Here is a 19,204-nt window from a genome sequence, read left to right as displayed (position 1 = left end):
CGGCGCCGCTGCCGGGATCCGCCGCGCGGAGCCGTTATCGCTCCACCGCCCCGCCCGCACCCTCCACTGCTTTCGGCGCAGCGTCGGTGCAGCCTCCCGGTCCCGAGCCGCTGCGTGCCGCTGTCCAGCCAGAGCCGGCATCCCTGTGCCCTGTCACGCCGCTTCCGCCGCCTAAAAATAAAGAATAGAAATAGTAATACTGAGAGTAACGCGCTCAAAATAGAATATCTAGTTTTTGAAAAAGAATGATTAATAAAAAGCAAAAATTTTCCATTGTTATCTTCCCTAAAAATTATATATTGAATTAAACCCTGTGTTTCCTGCTTTAGAGAAACAAGTAGTTACTGTTGAAGTCAATTAGCAGGGAAAACCACTGGGGAATGTATTTCCTACACCACTTTGTTGTGCCTTAGAGGGTGAAACATAAATATAATTGTGTTAGTAAGCTCCGTTTAGAAGTGTGTGGAGAACAGAGAGCTGCCTGGTGGATTAAAGAAGGAATGGGAACTTCAAGTCGGGGCAAGCAGCGCTGCATTGATGCATGCAGATGAAAGCTTAAGTGTCTGGAGTCCTATCTTCAATTTTATTTGGGTCATTTACAGTGTTACATAAAATGCTGATAATTTTTAAAAATATTTAAGCCAGGAATAATAGCTAGATGGCCCTTTAATTTCTTCCTTCACCTGTGGCTGTGAGGATTACTTCCATCAAAGTTTTGCTCTTTTTCATACTTCTCTGGAAACCTCTTGATCTCATTGCATTAGTTGTCTCCCTCCCTCAGTTAAATTCTTCATGTATTCCTATCTGATACTAATTTGCTCCTCTGGTTCAATGTATAGTCAAGAGAGTAATTTATTCATCTTCAACAGCACCACTGAAATCACAGAAGTACTTGATGCCCTGATTTATTAAGGCACTTGAGGTCAGTGCCTTAAGCACGTGCTAAAAATGAAGCAAATGCCAGCCTGGCCTCCAAAGGATTAGTCACCTGCGTAATGGTTTGCAGAGTCCTTAAAAATATGAACTTGTGGAACAGATTTGCTACTGGTGTAAGGTTAGAGCAGCTGTTCTGGAAAGCTGAATGATGCTGAAAATACTTTCAGTGGAATTGCAGAGAGTCTGCACTAAGCCTTTCTCTCTTCTTGTCTTGTGCTGTTACTCTGTGGTGTGCAAAAATAAAAAAATCAAAAGTCAGATTTTTTTTCATCACTTTAATTGTTCAGATGCCATTTAGGGTTCTGCAGGACTATTGGCATCTCAATAAGAAACTCTATTGTTACAGTATATCTTTTTAATTATTTTTTTGGGGTGATTTTGTGGGGTCGTATTGGCATGCTCTTTCACATTTACTTAATAACAGCACGTCAGTGGTGTCACTGCTAAGGATAACAGCCACTGCAAATTTAGTGAGACAAAACTTAGGTATCCTAGATTTGCAGGATAAAGTGGTTTGTATTAGGAAGCTATAGACAAAGAAACCATGAGGAAAAATATCTATTTTTCAATTCAATCTGATTTTTTTTCCACTGTGACAATGAAATTTGGTTTTCCTCTTCCTAGGGAAAAATGTGTTACAGTCCTTTATTTATCATCTTTTTTTTGTTCTTTATAAAGGTGGCCCTCTAAGTCATATGTTGACTATGAAAATATATTCTTGCAAGCCAGGTAGCAAATATTTTAAAAGTTAAAGATCTACTTCAAATGCTTTATTTGGCATGAATTCACAGTAGCTTTATTGTGTATCTTTTTGCAATTAAAACTATAAAACTAATCCAATCACATTGGACAGATTGCAGATTCTTCTGTAGTGCTTTTTGCAGATATTTGAAACATTCTTTTTGCAAATTCTGTTTAAGATTGTTATGGTTTAGGGGCAGCTTTATTGCATTTCAGAAATAATATCCTGTAAAATGTCTGTAACAAGGTATTTTATCTGAAAACCCATTGTAGCTTTCTTATTATGACTTTCAAGCTTCTGCAACAACAAAAGGGTTCTTATTCAAATGTACACTATTGCATTCATTCCTCTAATAGCAGCATTCCATCATATCAGCCTAAAAATAGGCAAACAATTGCATGGAGTACTTGTCATTCATCCTAGATGGGTTTTTTTCCTTTATTTTGTTGTTGGATATCAGACTTTTGGATAGTCATATGGAGTATTTGCATCGAATACAGAAATAAAAAATAGTTTTCTCTTAGTATACACATGTTTTCTATCTGTGTCTCCTAGAGGTATAAAAAGTTACTGGTTTAGTTACATTGGTCATTTTTATTGCCTTCCTGAAGACAATGGAAATTGCACAAGGCTCCATATGAAACTGTCTCCAAGTGTAAATTAAATCTGTGGTTTAGTCTGTTGTAAATAGAGAAGAATGTACTCTTAGATAATAAATCTTTTTTGTGTATATCAACAAGTTGTCTATTTTTTTCTTCCTAGATACACCTTTAGTTAAAATCATTTCTTCCAATTCATGGCCTGAAGAAGGACAATCTATAATTTTGACTTGTGAATCCAAAGGAAAACCAGTGTAAGTGATTTAACAAGTAATATGTTTTTTGTTATTTTACTTATTCTGCTGTGACTGCAATCCTCAGCTGCAGAAATCCACTGGCTTTGTCTCCTCCTGGGGTGTAAAGTACTCTCTGGTATAGAAAACCCCTTGAAGCCTGTCTTCATTAAGTGTCTATAGAAGATTGCTCTTTTACTTTGTCACCTATTTGAGTTATCAGGAAGAATTCCAGCTGTGAGATTTTTTTTTCCCCTGTCAGGTATATCAACCTGAAAGGTGTGCAGGTTTAATCTATCTCTGTTTACATCATTAAATTGATGATAGAGGAGAAAACATCTCATGAAAATCTTCCTACATCAACCAGCCTCAGAAAAAAAATATTTTGAACTTTGGCTGCCATTTACAGGTGAATTTGAAATTTAATTATATGTGCAAGTTGGCTGCCTGTTTCTACCAGGATTTGGAAAGGTGTAGCCTGCTTTAGGAATGTAAATTGTTTTCCTTGGGAATTAACATCTTCTCTATTAATATCTTTAGAGAAAAATCTGCAGAGGTTAACCCTTGCACAGAATCTACTATTTAAATAGACTTGACTCTTGGAAACAGTTAACTGCTCAGAGGGGCTGTTATATATTTACTCATATATATATATATATAAAAAAATAATCCAATTGCTTAATATTAAGTCATTATGAATCAAGTTTCTTAAATATTGACCTTCTGCTCAAAAGATCAATATATAGTGTTGTGATGATACACAGATTTAGAATGGTCTTGAAAATGGTAATGGAATAATATTTTGAACCTAGAAAAGGTGTGAATTGCATGACAAAAATCATGTCACTTATGGCTGAATTTCTCCCTGGTATAACTTTAGTGACTTCATGGAATTGCTTTATGCAGGAGCTTGAAGTCAGATTTAGGTCAAGTAAGGCATCTAAGTCCAAAATTTCTATTTTCAAAAACTCTTCTGGCATAATTTAAGCTCCATAGGTAATTATTTTTTTTTTAATATTATGCACCTGCATCATTTTAAAGCAGCTCCTCCATCCAGATCTTGACTGGGTGAGCACCTAGATCATGCTTCTTCCCTGCTTGAGACCAAAACACTGGGAGTTCATCTGATTAGTCTGACCTGATGCTCCATGTAATTGGTCTTTTCTGTACCTGTGTGCTTCTGATATGTGTGTGTTTCTGAGAAAAATACTTCTGTCAGTAACACAAAAATCCATTGTGAGCCCTCTCTTGCTTTTATAATGTACCTGAAGGAGAAGGACTTATCCTTTTATCTCATATCCCTTGAACATTCCCCTGGGCATGAAGAGGTAGAGTCTGTTTCCCCCTTATTTTCAAAATCTGCTGAAGATGTGCAAGTGCTTAATTTTAGCAAAGAGGTCAGCACTGATTGCCCTGAGTGCACCATTGGCTGGGTGATATTTAGCATTTTCCTTATCTCAGTATTTTCCTCATGACTTAACAGATGAAGTGCTCCTTTTAGCTAATAGACTTGAGGCATTCTAGCCCCACTCAGTTCCTCACTCACAGCAGGATCAGGGAAAGAATCAGAGGAGTAAAAGTGAGATACCTTGGCATACACAATATTTTATATTTGGTACGCATAATACTCTGGACATACTTTAAACATTAGGAGGCACTAGTTACAACTTAGTAATTAAAAGAGAGCTTCAATTAAGGTGTTACTGATTTGTTTATTTATTTTAAGTAAAGCTGTGTTCTCTCCTTAAAGGATTCAAATGCAAAATTTGCATGTGGTTTTGAAAGGGAAAGAAACAAAAATCTTCACGTGACAGAATTATCAAGACAGGGACCTGCACGTGGTAGCCTTTGGGGCACAAATATTTTGCCAATAAATGCACCTCTAATTGTCCAGGCCACAGGCATTGCCAACTTCAGCTGCTCTGAATTGCTTCATTAGGTCAGTCTCTCATGGCACAGGGCCAGTAATAAATAGGCATCCTCCTGGGAGCAGTTTGCAGAGGCTTAGCTTGAGAAACAGGAGTGTCATGCTCCCAACCTGCATTGTGAGTGCCTCTGGCTGGGAGAGAGAGAGGAATTGGAGAGGTCTACTGAGCCCAGATATGTCAGTGTCATAAGGTAAGTGATGAATTGTGGGCTTCATGGAGAGCTCAGGCCAGCTGTGGTTCTTCACAGCTGTTTGCACACCGTGGGTTAATTTCTGGATACTTTATGGCACAGTCTCTCCTGCTTCCTGCAGGCAGCAGTAAATGAACACTTACTTAGAGGTGCATTTCTCTTGCGTCCCAGAGCAATTTTCACAAGCTTCCAAGTGGCATTTGAGATGAAAACTGAGAAAGGGTGAAGCCAGGTGGTGGCTGTGGTGACATTGATGTTACTGGTAGCTGCTGCTGAGGAATTCTTTTCCAACAGGGAAAAGCAGGATGAGGCTAAAGCTGGAATGTACTTACAGCATCATACAGCTCATACACCATCATAAGTATGATACTTACAGCATCATACACCATCTTACAGCTCATCACCCTGAAAGGTGAATCACCTTCCTGGAAGGGGATTCTGTCCCTCAAACCATGTGCATCATCGTTACCCTGATGCTGTGTTTCCAATCTACAACAGTCCTGAGGGAAAGCCCTTCCTAACCTACAGCCCTGTAGCAGGAAATGGGAGGGAAGACTTGCTGAAACCAGCACCTCTCAAAAATCCTCTGCACTCTGCATCTCTTGCTGAAACAGCATCCTCCAGGGATACAGCAGAGGGACAGAGAACAGCTACAGAGAACAACTGTACTAAGGGCTAGATCTAGGGACCTGCTGAGGTTTCACAATTTGAGGTGTAAGATTTCTCTTGGCCAGTCATTAGCCATGACTTTGGACAGGAGAAAAAATGTCCTCAGACCCTTGGATGTGAGCATCATCAACTGTCACAGCATGTGAGGTGGGCTGGGATTATCCCAGCCTCTGGGGTTCCCACTTGCTGTGGATGGTCTTGGTAAAGGGACCCCAATGTTGGAACAGGGATGCTGAGGGTGGGCTAAGGGGGAGAAGCTGGGGGCATGGGAGAGGGTGGAGAGAAAGGTGGAAATGTGATTCAGTGAGGCAACATAAGAGGATGTAAGACAGACTGCACTAATTCAGTAACTGTGCTGTTTTACCTCTCTGCTCATCGCTGGGAGGATGAGGACAGCTCTGGCTCCAGCCAGGCCCTGTGCTAATTTCTGTTACTTTGCGGCAGGAGCTGAAAATGACCTTCTTTTGGGTAACCACTGTGTTGCTGCTGTGGAAGTGGGACAAAACCACCAAAAGGAGCAGGCCAGGCTTCCTGCCTGTTCTGTGATAGTTTTGCAGAGGCAGGCCACGTGGATTTGGTGGTGTTCTAACCCAGCTGTGTAGCACTTCAGGCACCAGCTCTAAGAAACAGCAGCAGAAGGCTGGTGTCTGGAATATTGTATGGATAAATCTATGACATTTTCAATTAAATTTTTCTGTTGATGCAAATGAAAAAAGGAAATATATTCATCAGTTTACTACAGATAAACATGGCTCACTCTAGGAGTATACCCTATTATGTGTAATATTGTAAGGGATCTTGAAATATAGCATTTGTGAGGATTTTGTCCAATTAATAAATGCACAGTTGGCATAAAAAATTAAGAGTTTTCTTTTGGAAAACTTTGAATATGAGTATTTATGTTAGCTTAGTCTTTCCTTTTGCAATACTCAGTCACTGGTTTCTTCACGCTGTTGACAGTTTTGATAATACTGATGTCCAGGGTTGTTGTGTTTTGGGCTTTTTTTGTTTTCTCCAAATTACAGGTAAAAAATGTATTTAACCATTTCTCTGCATAATTGAGGTCAAGACACTCTGTGCTTGATATGACTATTCAGCAGCATCCCTTTTTTGGAGGTACTTTTGTGTAGTTTCAAACCAAATTGAATCTCTTCCCTTTTCAATTCTTAGCACTGCTTTCTCCAGTGTTTGTGGCTGGATCCTTGGACAGCTGTCAGTCTGTAATATTTTTATCAATGAGCTTGCCTCATATATATGTAAGGTGTTGCATCTTAATTTATTTCTTCTTTTAGCATAATATAGTTTTACTGAGACTTTATTTATTTTCCAAATAAGGAAATGTAATTAAACTTCAGAAATCCTAGACATCCTTTTTATGTAATGTCTAGACTTTTCTGAAATCATTTTGCCTGACAGTATTTTGAGTATTCTAAAATAAACATGAGGTAGCTGTAAAAAATATAGAAAGTAAAGAACAAAATGATCATTTACAGTCATCCATGCTTACAAAATTTTTTAAAAGCCAATGTTTTCTTATTGCAAGCTGTAACTTCTATACACTGTTGTGTCTTAACAATATAGTCTAGTGACTCAAAACTGCCCTAAAAGTAAATTCAAAAACTGACCCATAATGAAAGAAAGGTTCAATATTTAATATTCTTAGTCAGTACTCTCATCAAAGCATGCATGAAATATGTGAGTTTTTTAAGTCAGGAGAAAGGACGTCAAAATATAATGGAATAATTAGGGCACAGGAAACAAAGAAAAAGTTAGCTGTCTCCTGTGTGCTTTAGAGAAATGTCTTTCCATTCCATGCATCTCAGGGGAATCATAGTACAGTTGGTTGACTAATGTAAAGTGAATATTTGGCCTTGTTTGAGATAAATAGGGAAGATTTTTATTTCAGGTATCCTTCATTAGAATAACATTATTTGTGAGCTCATGAAAATTATAAAGAAAAGCACAACCAAAACCAAACATGAATATGTACAGAGTAGTATAAAGTATGGACAAAGAAACATATTAATGTAAGAAGAGGTGTTCACTTTTAATAATGAGTGCACACCAAAGAGCCAGGCTTGGGCCATAAAGTCTTTGTAAATGATGTGTGCAGTATCTCCACACAGTGTCCTGTCTTTTCTAGCATCTGTTTAAAGAAGACTCCCTTGAGTGAGACAAACATTTTGTAAAGGTTGGTGCAAACAATTACTAATGACAACAGGAAACACACACCACCCAGGCAACCCAGAGAGAGAGTGGCTGATTCATTTGAGAAGGACCTGGCAGAGCTCTAGGTGAGACTGAGGAAAGCCAGTGAAGGGAATCAACTCATATCCAGTCACCTGAAAGCAGCAGAGCCTGGACTCAGGCTGGCTCTAGTTAAATCTACTGTTAGCCACAACTTCCAGGTTTTTCTCAGCTTACATGTAGGATATTATATCCTTGCTGAGTTCCCTGCCTCCCAGGAGGCACCTGTTGGCCCATTCCTCCAGGCCACAGGAGCCCCTCTGAACAGTGGCCTCCCCTCAGATGTATCAGTGCAGCCAGCTTAATGAACACATTCCACCAGGTCTTTGGTATTCAAGAGTTAAACAGGACCAGGATAGATTCCTGAAGAAATGTGCTTTTAACCATCCCCTGGGTAGAGTGTTCCATCAGCTCCATCAATGGTCCAGCCAGTTTTTAACCCATTGAGTGGCACAAACATCCCATCCCCTGGGTAGAGTGTTCCATCAGTTTTTAACAGTTAACCCATTGAGTGGCACAAACATTCTGGTGACAGTGGCATCCCAGCCTGGGTACAATGAATGTCGTTGGGGACAGTCACCAAAGACTTGCCAGAGTCAGAGTAGACAACATACACTGTCTTCTTCATCTACAGATCCTGCCATTTCTGCAGAGTTTTCACATTTGGTAGTTGAAAAAAATAAAGAAAAATTTATCTCATGAATCATTTTGTCACAGGCTTAAGGATGAAAGGCATTGTAAAGAAAAGAGGATAAAGTCTCTTCCTTTCTCTGAATACTTGCCTTAGTTCAAACTAATTCGAAGTGGAAAGACATCTGAACCTGAGGAAGGGATTTTGAGAAATACTAGGAGGGACACATTGAATTTCCTGATTTTCTTTGTATTATTTCAGAAAACTCACATAGGTATCCTTCATTAGAATAACATTATTTGTGAGCTCATGAAAGTTATAGAGAAAAGCACAACTAAAATCAAACATGATAATGATTTTCTTCCTGAAAACTGTGGTAAGATCCTTTTCCTTTGAAGAGGATTCTTGACTCCTTCAGTGAAACAGTATTTATGAATGGTAGCTATGAATGACCTGTATGTGTTATTTGATGTATACTCTCAGAAGAGAGAATTAGAGTTCCTTCATACTGTTCATATGGTTTTTTGGTATTTTTGTTTTTGTTTTTTAAATTTTCCGTAGTATCTCAGAAGAGAGAATTAGAGTTCCTTCCTTGGTTTTGGTTTTTTTTTAATTTTCCATAGTGTCTAAGAACTTAGCAAATATTTAAATGTTTATTTTTTACCACACCTTTGCATGATTAGATTATTCACTTGCCTCAAATTTACAGCTGGGAACTGAAGCAGCAAAAAGTCCTAAGTTCAAAATTGACAAATAGATGGTGCATATTTCATGTGTAACATTGATCACAGTCCCTATTTTCCCAAGACTGTTTTGGAGTGACACAGCATCCCACTCAGAAGATAGCTTATCCTTGGTTTGAGTTGTAACAGTGAGTTCTTAGCACGCCTACAAACCTGTGCTTGAGAGTGAAATCAGAATCTGGGGCAGAAAATTGTGGAATCCCACTTGACATCCAGCCATTAATGTTTTGGTATGAGCAGTTTGCCAATATTGCTTTGAAACTGCATCCTAATGGCAGGTTTAGCCTCTGAGTCATTAGTCCAATGACCAGCCTTTTGTCCATGGACAGTTTTTTCTGTCCTGCTTTGATATGATGCACTTCCTGGCCTCTCTGGAAGGTGAGATGGAGGTTCTGTAAGAAATAATCTCATTTTCGACATAGATTTTATTCACTGCTCTCTGGGTTTGTGCCATGAGTACCTAGCAGCCTAGAAAGGAATGCTGGTATCAATTCTGCCTATATGAATTATCATAATGAATCTGGAAAATCATCCATGTTTCTGTGTTTATAAATCTCTGTGCAGAATGAATCCACAGCTCAAACTGGAAGTTCAGGCAGTATCAATAAATATTAATGATTTGGAAAACTGGCTAGATTTGTCCATACCCACGATGAAATATTACTCTTGTAAAACATAAATGTGGTATCAAAGTATTTCTCCCTTAACCTTCACACACATTTGTACATAAGAAATCCTGAATTGTAAGAGTTTCTGGTTTCTCTGGAAGGACCATCTACAAGTGAAATCAAGTAAGTGGAAAAAAGAAAAGGAGGGGGGAATTTAGGTATTAGGTACTGGAGTTTCACTGTTTTATGTTTAGCCCTTTGTCTTAGCAGAAATGTGGATGGTTTTGAGCAAAGCTGCTATGCATTTAACTAACCAGGAACCTCCCTGATGTTCTCTGCCTTGATCTCAGAACTAGCATTAGCTGAAATATCTTTATCTGATTTATGCCTTCTGAATGCTCTGAGTTTCCAGTGAAGTTTCCAGGGACACATTTCACACACAGCTTTGGGCAAGGTTCTGTAAATACATGCTTGAATGAATGCCTGCATGTATAGGACAGGGTATTTTATCTGTGGAAATAGACTTGGAGAAGGGTAAGAAACCCTCCTCACAGTTCTCAGCCCTGTGTTCCTTGTCACTGGGAACAGCTCTCAGGATAGCTCAGGCTCTCCTAGTCCTGTCTTTTGTCTTGCTCTCTGTCCATTCCAAGTTGTCTTCCTTTGAATTTGGCTTGTTCAGCAGTTAGAGCCTGTCTTCTGCAAATACCACTGGTATCTCTGTCTTGCCTGTCTCTTTGCTCTTGTTATAGTTTCTTGAAATGTTCTTACTTTGTCTTATTTTTTTTTTAACATAGCTTTTTCATCTCTGTATCTTTATCCCATTTAGGCTGTCTGTATGCTTTTTCTGTTTGGAGAAGTGTGAGCTTCTATTTCTCCAAAAGGGACTTTTGTTTGAGTTTGTTAACTCAAACGCAGCCTCCTGTTAATTTGATCTGATGTGATACATCCCATGTCAGCTGAGGTTAATCACTCTGTTTCCTGTGGTTATTGTTAACCACAGAGAAATGTTGACCAATTTTTGAATTATTGTCCTTTTGAAGGAGTTCATGCTAATATCTCCTGCCTTGATTTAGTGCACATCTATTATACATTATATTTAATGAGTGCTCATTTTCAGTAAAATGTCCTAAAATCTTGTGAAGAATATAATATGAATTGTAGGAAAAAAATCTGCTTGGTGAAACTTTCCACATAGGTAGTTTGTCTTTGAAGGTAAAGGCAGTTATTTTAAAGGATTGTGTGAATATTCTGCTTGAGGCTTTCTACACCAATATTTCATTGATATTGCACCTCCACTGTAGAATTATGCTGTGATGTAGTAGATAACATATTATGAAGCAGGTAACATTTTTGCTGAGATACAGTATGTATATTCAATAGATTAAATTTCATTTTGTATTAAACATCCTGTCCTTCTGGGAGCTTGTACCTTCTTCTCACAGCTGGGACATTCTACACTTTTTTTGTAATTTTTCTTTTCCCCAGTATTTTGCAGAGAGCAGGGAAATTGGTGTTATAAAAAGTGTGACACAAAGAGGAGCAGGTGGGAGCATTAGTGGCTGTCTGAAAATTACACTTTACAATAAAGCCTCCTGCAGTGCTTAAGAACTACCCCTTTAGTGTTCTGTAAAATGATCACATTGCTTAATAGGCTCAATTCAATAATTGCTTTTCCTCTTTTTTAAGCATCCCTTTTTTGCAGTGTTTACCCATAAAAGTGCAGAAAGTACAGTATGAAAAACAACTGCACGCAGCATTTTTAGTGCTCGTTAAATCCATTCTGCATGTGTATGGCTTTTGAAATAATTCTTTTCCTTGCTCTCAGGTGGAAACACATGCTAAAATAAAAAAGGCCTGCGGGATAGAATAATAGATAAAATTGAAATACAGAGCAGGTAATTCTAAGTACTAGACTGCAAGTTGAAACATGAGAAAGAAGTTTTGGGAAAGGACATCACATTTGGCCTTTTAGATACTTAGATTCTGTAGACAAGTGTTTAGCTACAGTAACACATAAAATTATAGAGTTTTTGAATCAACCACTAGCAGTAGAAGACAGACACATTAGTATAACTTTGTCAGTGTAAGTCATGCTGGTTATACTGATTATGTTTCACAATTCAGGAATTTGTGTAGCAGATGTTATGTGGAACCACCCAATGTCACAGGGAGCACCTGCTCATTGAATATCTACATTTTTACCCCACATTTACAACAGCAGAATACCTTGAGAACATGTATGTGGTGTAAGCTAGCAGGATAAAGCACCATCCTTCTAGAGGAGCTTAACACTGCTCTTTGATGAGCAGAGCCTCAGAAAAAATGGAGATGACAAGATAAAAGTGTTTGTGGTTCTGACTGGCATGACAGTAAACAGGTAAGAGAAGTAATAGATTGGCTTAATTTATTATTAATGTAACAAACTATTCATTGTTTGGCTGAGCTAGTCTTTGCATTGCAAGGAAGATCTTGGAGATTTCTCAGACCTGAGTTTGGCTGGTTAAAAATTTCCACATCCATACTGTTCTACGCACCATGGTAAACTGTTTCCAACACTTATTTAATTATTATTATTTAAGGGCTGAGGAAAGACTGAGTCAGAAATTTTTAGTCTTGCACAGGAAAATGCTGCTCCAGAGTATTTTCCTCCAGGGGCTGCAGGACAATCCCTGGTCCTGCACCTGGATCACCTCTTCCCATTGCTTTATTTATTCCTGCTTAGGAACACTGGTTTGGTCACTTTTAAGATGGAATTGCAAAGGTTTACCAAGGGTTGGGAAGTGCTGGTGGGAGAGACTGTGATACCCTGCAGTAGGAGGGAAGTAAGTGGGAGACAGATCAGTGTTTCTACTTAATATTGCTTTTTGATGATGATCTTTTGTTGGATTTGGTTGGTTGGTTGTTTGGATTTTACTTTCTATTGCTCTCAAATATCCCTAACCTACCTTTCTACCTCGTACGCACAATTTCTAGAATTTTCCAAAGGGTGACACAGACTGAGGGAGCTCTCACCATCATCTTCATTCAGCTAGTGCTTTAAAATATTTATTTGCTGTTTGCATCTAGAGGCAAAAAAAATCCGGGCAATTATATGGTAATCAACATCAAAAAAGGGAACTACATAATAATGAAGAATCTTGTTAAAAAGGAGTTATAAGGGGCAACTAAGAGAAATAAATCTTTCTAGGCAGCCTTAGGACTATGTTAGAAAAATAAAAAAAGAGTTTCGAACCACAGGGTCAATACATATCACCTAGCAGAATCCCTTGAGAAAAAGAAGTTGGTGAGGCTAAACAGAAGAGAAATCAAAGTAATAATAAGGGCAAAAACTGTAATTTGAAAAGCTGAAATTGTTTTCCAAAGGGAAGAGAAGATTCTTAGATCTTTGCAGATTAAATATAAAAATTCAGTAAGCCAAACCACCAAAAAAGCAGGAATATTAAAGGAATAGCTAGAAAAGAAACTTGAAAATAAAGGGTTTTCTTTTTTTTTTATTAAATAATGGAAAGTCTGTCAGTACATTTTTAACTGAGAATCAAGGTTTACAGAGAAGCCAGATGGATTTGCTACATCCATGTTTTCTGTGGCAGAGAAAACTGGGTACATTAAAGACTGATTCCCTCTTTTCTCAGGTGCTCACCAGCAAGATTTAAATGGGCTGTGGAGGTGGTTGTGGAACAAACAGGCAAAATGAGCAGTAGGAAGTCAGCAGGACCAGAAGGTTTTACCCCAGCATTCAAAGGGAATTCAAGGATGAGATTGATGAATTATGAACTCTGACTGGAAACTTAATGCTTAACACCACCTGGCTAGGTCAGGACAACAGGGCTTCAGGAGAGATCCCAGAATCTGTAGAACTGACATCTTCTCAAATACTAAAATTTATAAAAGGACTAGAATTAGCAGACTGAATTTAAAAAAAAAAACCAAACAAAAAAACCAACAAAAATGTTTCATGGGGTTTTAATTCCTTTTGCAGAGAGAAAAGTCTATTTCATAAACATTTTTAAACGACCCTTGAAGAACAAATAAATACACCTTGTGGGGGCCTGTTTTATATAGAAAGGAAACATTGCAGATGTTTTCAAAATTGTAAATGGTACAGAGGTAGTTGTTAAGGACTGCTAGTTCATTCTCTCTACAAATAGCAATGTTTAAGAGTGAGTCAAACTAATAAGAAACAGCTTTGTTGCCAAGCAAGGACATAATTTTTCATAAAATGACTGGTAAACTTTGGGAATTTGTTGTCGATGGATATGACAGATGGTGAAAATTTTCAGTAATTCAAGGGAAAACTGCCTAAGTTCATGAAAAGGCAAGTCCTTAAGGTTTACAGAGTATTTTTAAACTGTGCTTGGTATCAGAAATGCCTGAGATCTGTGCTTGGCCTGTTCCCTAGACATCTGCTTATCCCTGGTGTTGGAGATAAGGGACTGGGCTAGCTGAACTTTTTGTCTGACTCAGTACAGCTGCTCCTTCTCTGCTAAGCACTGAACATAGGCTGCTGTGGCTTGCTGGGACTAGATGCTAATGGAGCTAGAGCCCATGGAGAGCTTGAGGATATCTCCTTTACAGTGCTAAAATTATTACCATGAAGGTACTAATGAATAATTTTCTGTGTGAGAGAAGTTTGTGTGAACTAAAGCACTCCCCTCTGTCTGGAGATAATAACACATTTGGGAAAAGAAAACAAACTTCTCTAATAATGTTTGTCTCTTTTCCTCTTTATTGTATTACAATTTCAGAAGTTATTTTTAAATGCACAAGAAATTGACACAAACCACGGTATAGAACTTAGCTCTGAAATACAAATACTAGTGAGTTCACAGTATATTATTGTTAGGATATTGTTATATGATCTTGAAAGCATAAAACATTTTATTATTCGTTACGGTTCAATACAATGTGCTTCAACATCAGCTTTTTTTGACAATGGTGAAAAAATAACTGAGGTACAAAAATTTGATGGTGTATTTTCATTCCTATGGTGCTCCTATAAACTGTTGTATATAGCAACAAATATTTACTTGCTGAGAGGACATAACTCGATAGAAGATCTTAGAAATGTCATTGCTGTGGCTAGTTACTAATGGTTTCTTATCTGGTGAAAAGAAGATATTTTGCTTCATCTCCCAAACTTCACAATGTTCTTACATTCATTGAATGTCAAGAAGTGCATACCTTGGTTAATGAGGATTGGTTCTGAAGTCCTTGCTTGTCATCCAAGACGCAGCACTGGTGCTTTTATCAGCTCTCTGGGTGTTGTCACTGCACCTCAAGTGCAGGAAGGAATTTTAGTTTAATGAGGCTTCCCTTTGACTGTCTCTTACATCAACAGCAAATTATTTCAAACAAGTAGTATTTGGACAAGCAAATAACTGTGAATGAGATTTTTCAACTGTTTACTTAATGGAAAAAGCGGAAATGAATCAGCCACTCTTCATTTTCCTCTTTGATTCTCGTGCCAGCAAGCATTTGACCTTAACTCAGAAAACGCAGCTGGCGTTTCTTAGATGGGATTTCTCAGCTTATTGTAATAACAGAGACAAAGTTTCTTGTGAATGTTGGGACATGGTGAAGGCAAATTCAAAACAGTGCAAATTAGGCATGTGAACATCCATCAGTGTGGCAGCCTGCAATATCTAAGCAGTTGAAAATCAGGATTTGTCAAAGGGGGAAAAAAACCCCTCATAATATTTGCTCGTCAAAGGGGGAAAAAAACCCCTCATAATAATATTTGCTCGCTAATTCCATTCTATACCCTTCATACCTCAGCTGGCATTGAGGATATGACAACAGACATAATGAAAAAGGACCTGAAAATGTGGTGTGACAGCAGTTACTGCCTGATCCTTGTTTTTTGCAGTCCCAACTATTATCTCTATGTGGCACTTCAGCATAACCTATGTAAACCAGGCTATCTTAAAAAATGTACCTTAATCCTGTAACATGAAAATTTTTAGGCATTTAAAATCAGTGGTGCTGAAGCTCTTTCTTCTATTTTTTTCTCTTTTATTTCTGATAAATCACTGTTTTCCTCAGTGCTTGCTCCCCTGGCTGGGGATGCAGCATGCTTGTAAACTGCTGTGAGGAGACATGGTGTTAGAAACAGGTCTGAAGATGTGCCAGATGAGAAGATGTTATTTTCCTCTGTTCTATGACATGCATAGTAACTAAGGTGTGCACATCCTATCATTATGCTTTGCTGCAGCATTCCTATCCCCAGCAGTACTTCATTAACATTAAGAACATAGTTCCTGGTTAATCCCAGTAATTTTCAGCAGCCATTCTGATGCATCCACTTGAGCACCATATTATCTTAGTACTGCTGACATTTGCATGTCTTTGAAATACATTTTTTTCCAGATACTGTTCATTTAATCCATGGCAGTTTCCATCATCCTTTGTTCCTATAGTCATGCTTTACTTGCAACTGATGAAAAAGAATAATCTACTAATTCTTCAATAGCTCTAAAAGGTTAAGAAGGAATCAACAAGGTGTAAACAGCAGCATAGGAATTCCAAAGATTTAGCTGTTTGAATACTGACTACATAATTAGAAACATATAGAACTAGAATTATAGTGAAACCAGGCTATTGAGATTTCAATATTTAATCAGCAATTTTTCATGTGAATAAAATTGTTACATGCCATTTATCATTTTGGCTGTACTCTGACAGGAAAGAAAAAGCCTTTAGGAACAGCGGTAAAATATTTAAGGAAGGTTTGACAATTATTCTTCAATATTCACTTATCTGTATATAGTTTCTCCTCTCTTCCCTTCCGTGCTCTTATCTGACAGAGTGTAGGTCTTAGCTTATGAGACTGAAAGGGATTTGTCTTTGTAATTTGCACATCAATATATGGCACCAATCCCAGGCAGAACAGGGGAAGGGCGTGTATTATCGATGTGCTCCAGTGCTGATCCAAACTACTTTCAGCTCCAGAATTTTAAAGAAGCTTTCAAGGCATCATTGTTTTCCTGTGAGTGGACCTTGCTTCTTTTCCGGTCTGAGATTGCCTGGCCATCAGTTTGGAACTTGGCTCTGCTGGATTTCCATTCTCTGGATGAGGGGGCAGCTTCACAGTTCTGCTGCTGCTGCCTTCCCCTACTGCAGCAATAAAGGAGAGGCACCTTCTAGAGGTCTCTATCCCCTTGCTTTATTGCTCAGTCTCCTGAAAACAAGGCTGTCACTTTTCTTTAATTACTGATATGTCATTAGGTGTCTTATGGTCTTATCCATTGTCTGTGAGAGCTGCTGAAGGACTGCATGGCAGATAATGCATTGTGCATCCCTCTGAACAGGTGCAGCATTGTGCAGTACACCCCTATCAGCCTTCAGTACAAGAATTCTGATACAAAAACAGCATCCTTGCTGCTTTATAGGAATTGGAAAACACCTTATCTAATCTGTGGCCGAGTGCAGGCCAACCTACAGATGTTTCCTGTGAAGTGTTGCCTGCTGCTTTGTCCTTGAGCTATTGCCAGTTAGCTCACAGTAGCCATCACTTCTGAAAGGCCTCTGCTCCCCAGCAAGTGAGACAGGATTTATGACATAAGATTGTTTAATGTGGTTTGGGGTTTTTTTCTTTGCTTGGTTTTTGCTTTTGTTTTTGGGTTTTTTAAAAATTTTTTTATTTTTTATCTTTCCTGCTGCTGCACTGGCTTGCACCTTTCCTTCTGCCTTTTTAGCCTCAGGAATCTTTTTGAAAGACATGTTATACTTCTGTGGAGGACTTTTCTTTTTTCCCGGTTAAAATTTAAAAGGAATATAAATTATTTATAAACTGGTGACATAAAATGAACAGTACAGCCATACATACCATTGTTTTTTAAAGACAAGGTTTTAAAGCAGACATCTTATTAAAGCTGTTCACAAACTGTAGAGGTTATAGTGTTTCCTCTGAACTTAAGATATTTTGAGCCTCAAACTTTAAAATACATATTAGAAAAAGTGTGGTTATTAGCTGCCTACTGAAAATGTTCCAAAATACTTGGCATTTTGATTTGAACTACTAAAAATGCATTGAAATGCCCACGGTTATTTCAGATTTATTGTGGGGGAAAAAAAGAAAGAAAAAAAAAAAAGAAAAAAAAAAGAAAAAAGTCAGTGCCTATTCCCTGACCTGATGGTGCATTTAAAAGAGGATTACCCATCTTCTTTATGGTATACATAAGTCTAACAGTATTCTTCAGTTTTGTTTCCTCCTAAGTGGTGGCCTGGCCTTGAAATCTGGAAATATGGCAACCTCTTCCTCCTCCAATTTTTGCTTCTAGATTCTTAAGTGATGGGAGGCATAAATTAATTAGTTTAGCAAATGTTCCCTTTCATGGATACAACTGCTTGCCTGGTGCAGAAATGTCTAGAGAAGTAATAAAAGAGCAGAAATGCCCAATTTGCTGTTTGGGAAGTTGATCAGATCAGAGAAATAAAAAAAATAAATAAAATGGAGGGGGGATGAAATGAGACGAGAAGTTTGACAGCAGGTGCAGTGCATGGCAAATGTGGGAGAGATTTGTCTGAAATGCCAGAAGGACAGGTTACAGGATGGCAACTCCTTCCTATGGCATCTCCTTCACAAACTTTTGTTTGGTTTGCTTTTGTTGCTGTTTTTTTTTTTCTTTTTAGACAATCTTTGTCCATTTCTAGCCTCCCTGCTGCTTACAATAGTAGAATTCAAAGGATATTTCTGGGGCAATTCACCGATAAGTTGTCTTCTGATTTCACATAAGTTCTCTTGTTGATCTGTCTCATGACTATGAGAAAGCCATTCCCCAAAATGTTATTCACAGCAGGGTTTTTATACTTCTCTGAGAAGATTGTGAATAATACTGGAATTAGGTAAGAAGCTACACATATATATGTGGATTAGGCACTTTTCAGAATATTGATCTGATATTGCCTTGCCTTCTTGAAAATGACTAACAAAGGACATGGAGGTTTTTTTGGGAAGGGGGTACATGATGTGCACAAAGGGAAAAACTGGAGTTAGGTAGCTTCAAAAAGTTACAATTATAATGGCTTGATGATCAGTTGGGAAAATCTCTCCAGACAGAGAGCAGCAGCATTGCACAGTTGTGTTAGAGGTGGAAAGCCTTAGGTCAAAGGGTGCCCTAGACTCTAAGGGTACTAAAGAATAAAAGGAAATGGATTATCAGCCTGATGAGAGGAAACACAAAAAAGAAGGAGAATTAATGCAGAAACAGAGCAGTCAACTTCCCACAGGCAAAGGTTTTAGACCTAAAAGGAACCTTAATACCAATAGCAAGGAAATATTTGAGTGTAGATAGGAGGAAATATGAATATGAAAAATTACTCTTTTACCCTCTGACATGATATACTTTGTATCTTTGGGTAGAAGAATAAATATCTTTGCTTTGAAAAGATTCGTGATGCACTTTAATCAGTTGCTGTCACAGTCTGCTGAGGGATAAGGAGTTTCAGCTGCAAATTTAGTCTGTCATATCAGCATGGTTAGCACCTGTAATCCAGCAAGGGTGAGAGGACTGCCTGATTTATCCAAAGCAAGATCCAGGCAGGGAGGTCTGTCACCTAAGTTGTGATGAACAAAGCAAAGGCTTTATCTGTCTTGGACAAAAGGTAAGGAATGAAAAGTATTTGGGCTTTAGCTGGTTTAGTTTCTTTGTTTGACTGCTTACTTTCCTCTTCTGCTAT

The 19,204-nt window shown here is 38.2% G+C and overlaps 1 protein-coding gene across 2 annotated transcripts in view; it reads left to right on the top strand.

Annotated features, from left to right (window-relative positions):
* CADM2 (cell adhesion molecule 2) overlaps positions 1 to 19,204 on the top strand; it is a 115,037-nt gene that overhangs the window by 21,630 nt on the left and 74,203 nt on the right. For both annotated transcript variants that reach the window (XM_005422370.2, XM_005422371.2), the window contains exon 4: positions 2,441 to 2,531. In XM_005422370.2, the coding sequence (XP_005422427.1) occupies positions 2,441 to 2,531 (91 nt within the window). The remainder of the gene's footprint in view (positions 1 to 2,440; positions 2,532 to 19,204) is intronic.

The sequence above is a fragment of the Geospiza fortis genome, unplaced genomic scaffold (genome assembly GCF_000277835.1).
Source record: "Geospiza fortis unplaced genomic scaffold, GeoFor_1.0 scaffold72, whole genome shotgun sequence".
NCBI lineage: Eukaryota > Metazoa > Chordata > Aves > Passeriformes > Thraupidae > Geospiza > Geospiza fortis.
Note: the sequence above shows the minus strand (reverse complement) of the source record. Positions and strands in the feature narration are given on the sequence as shown.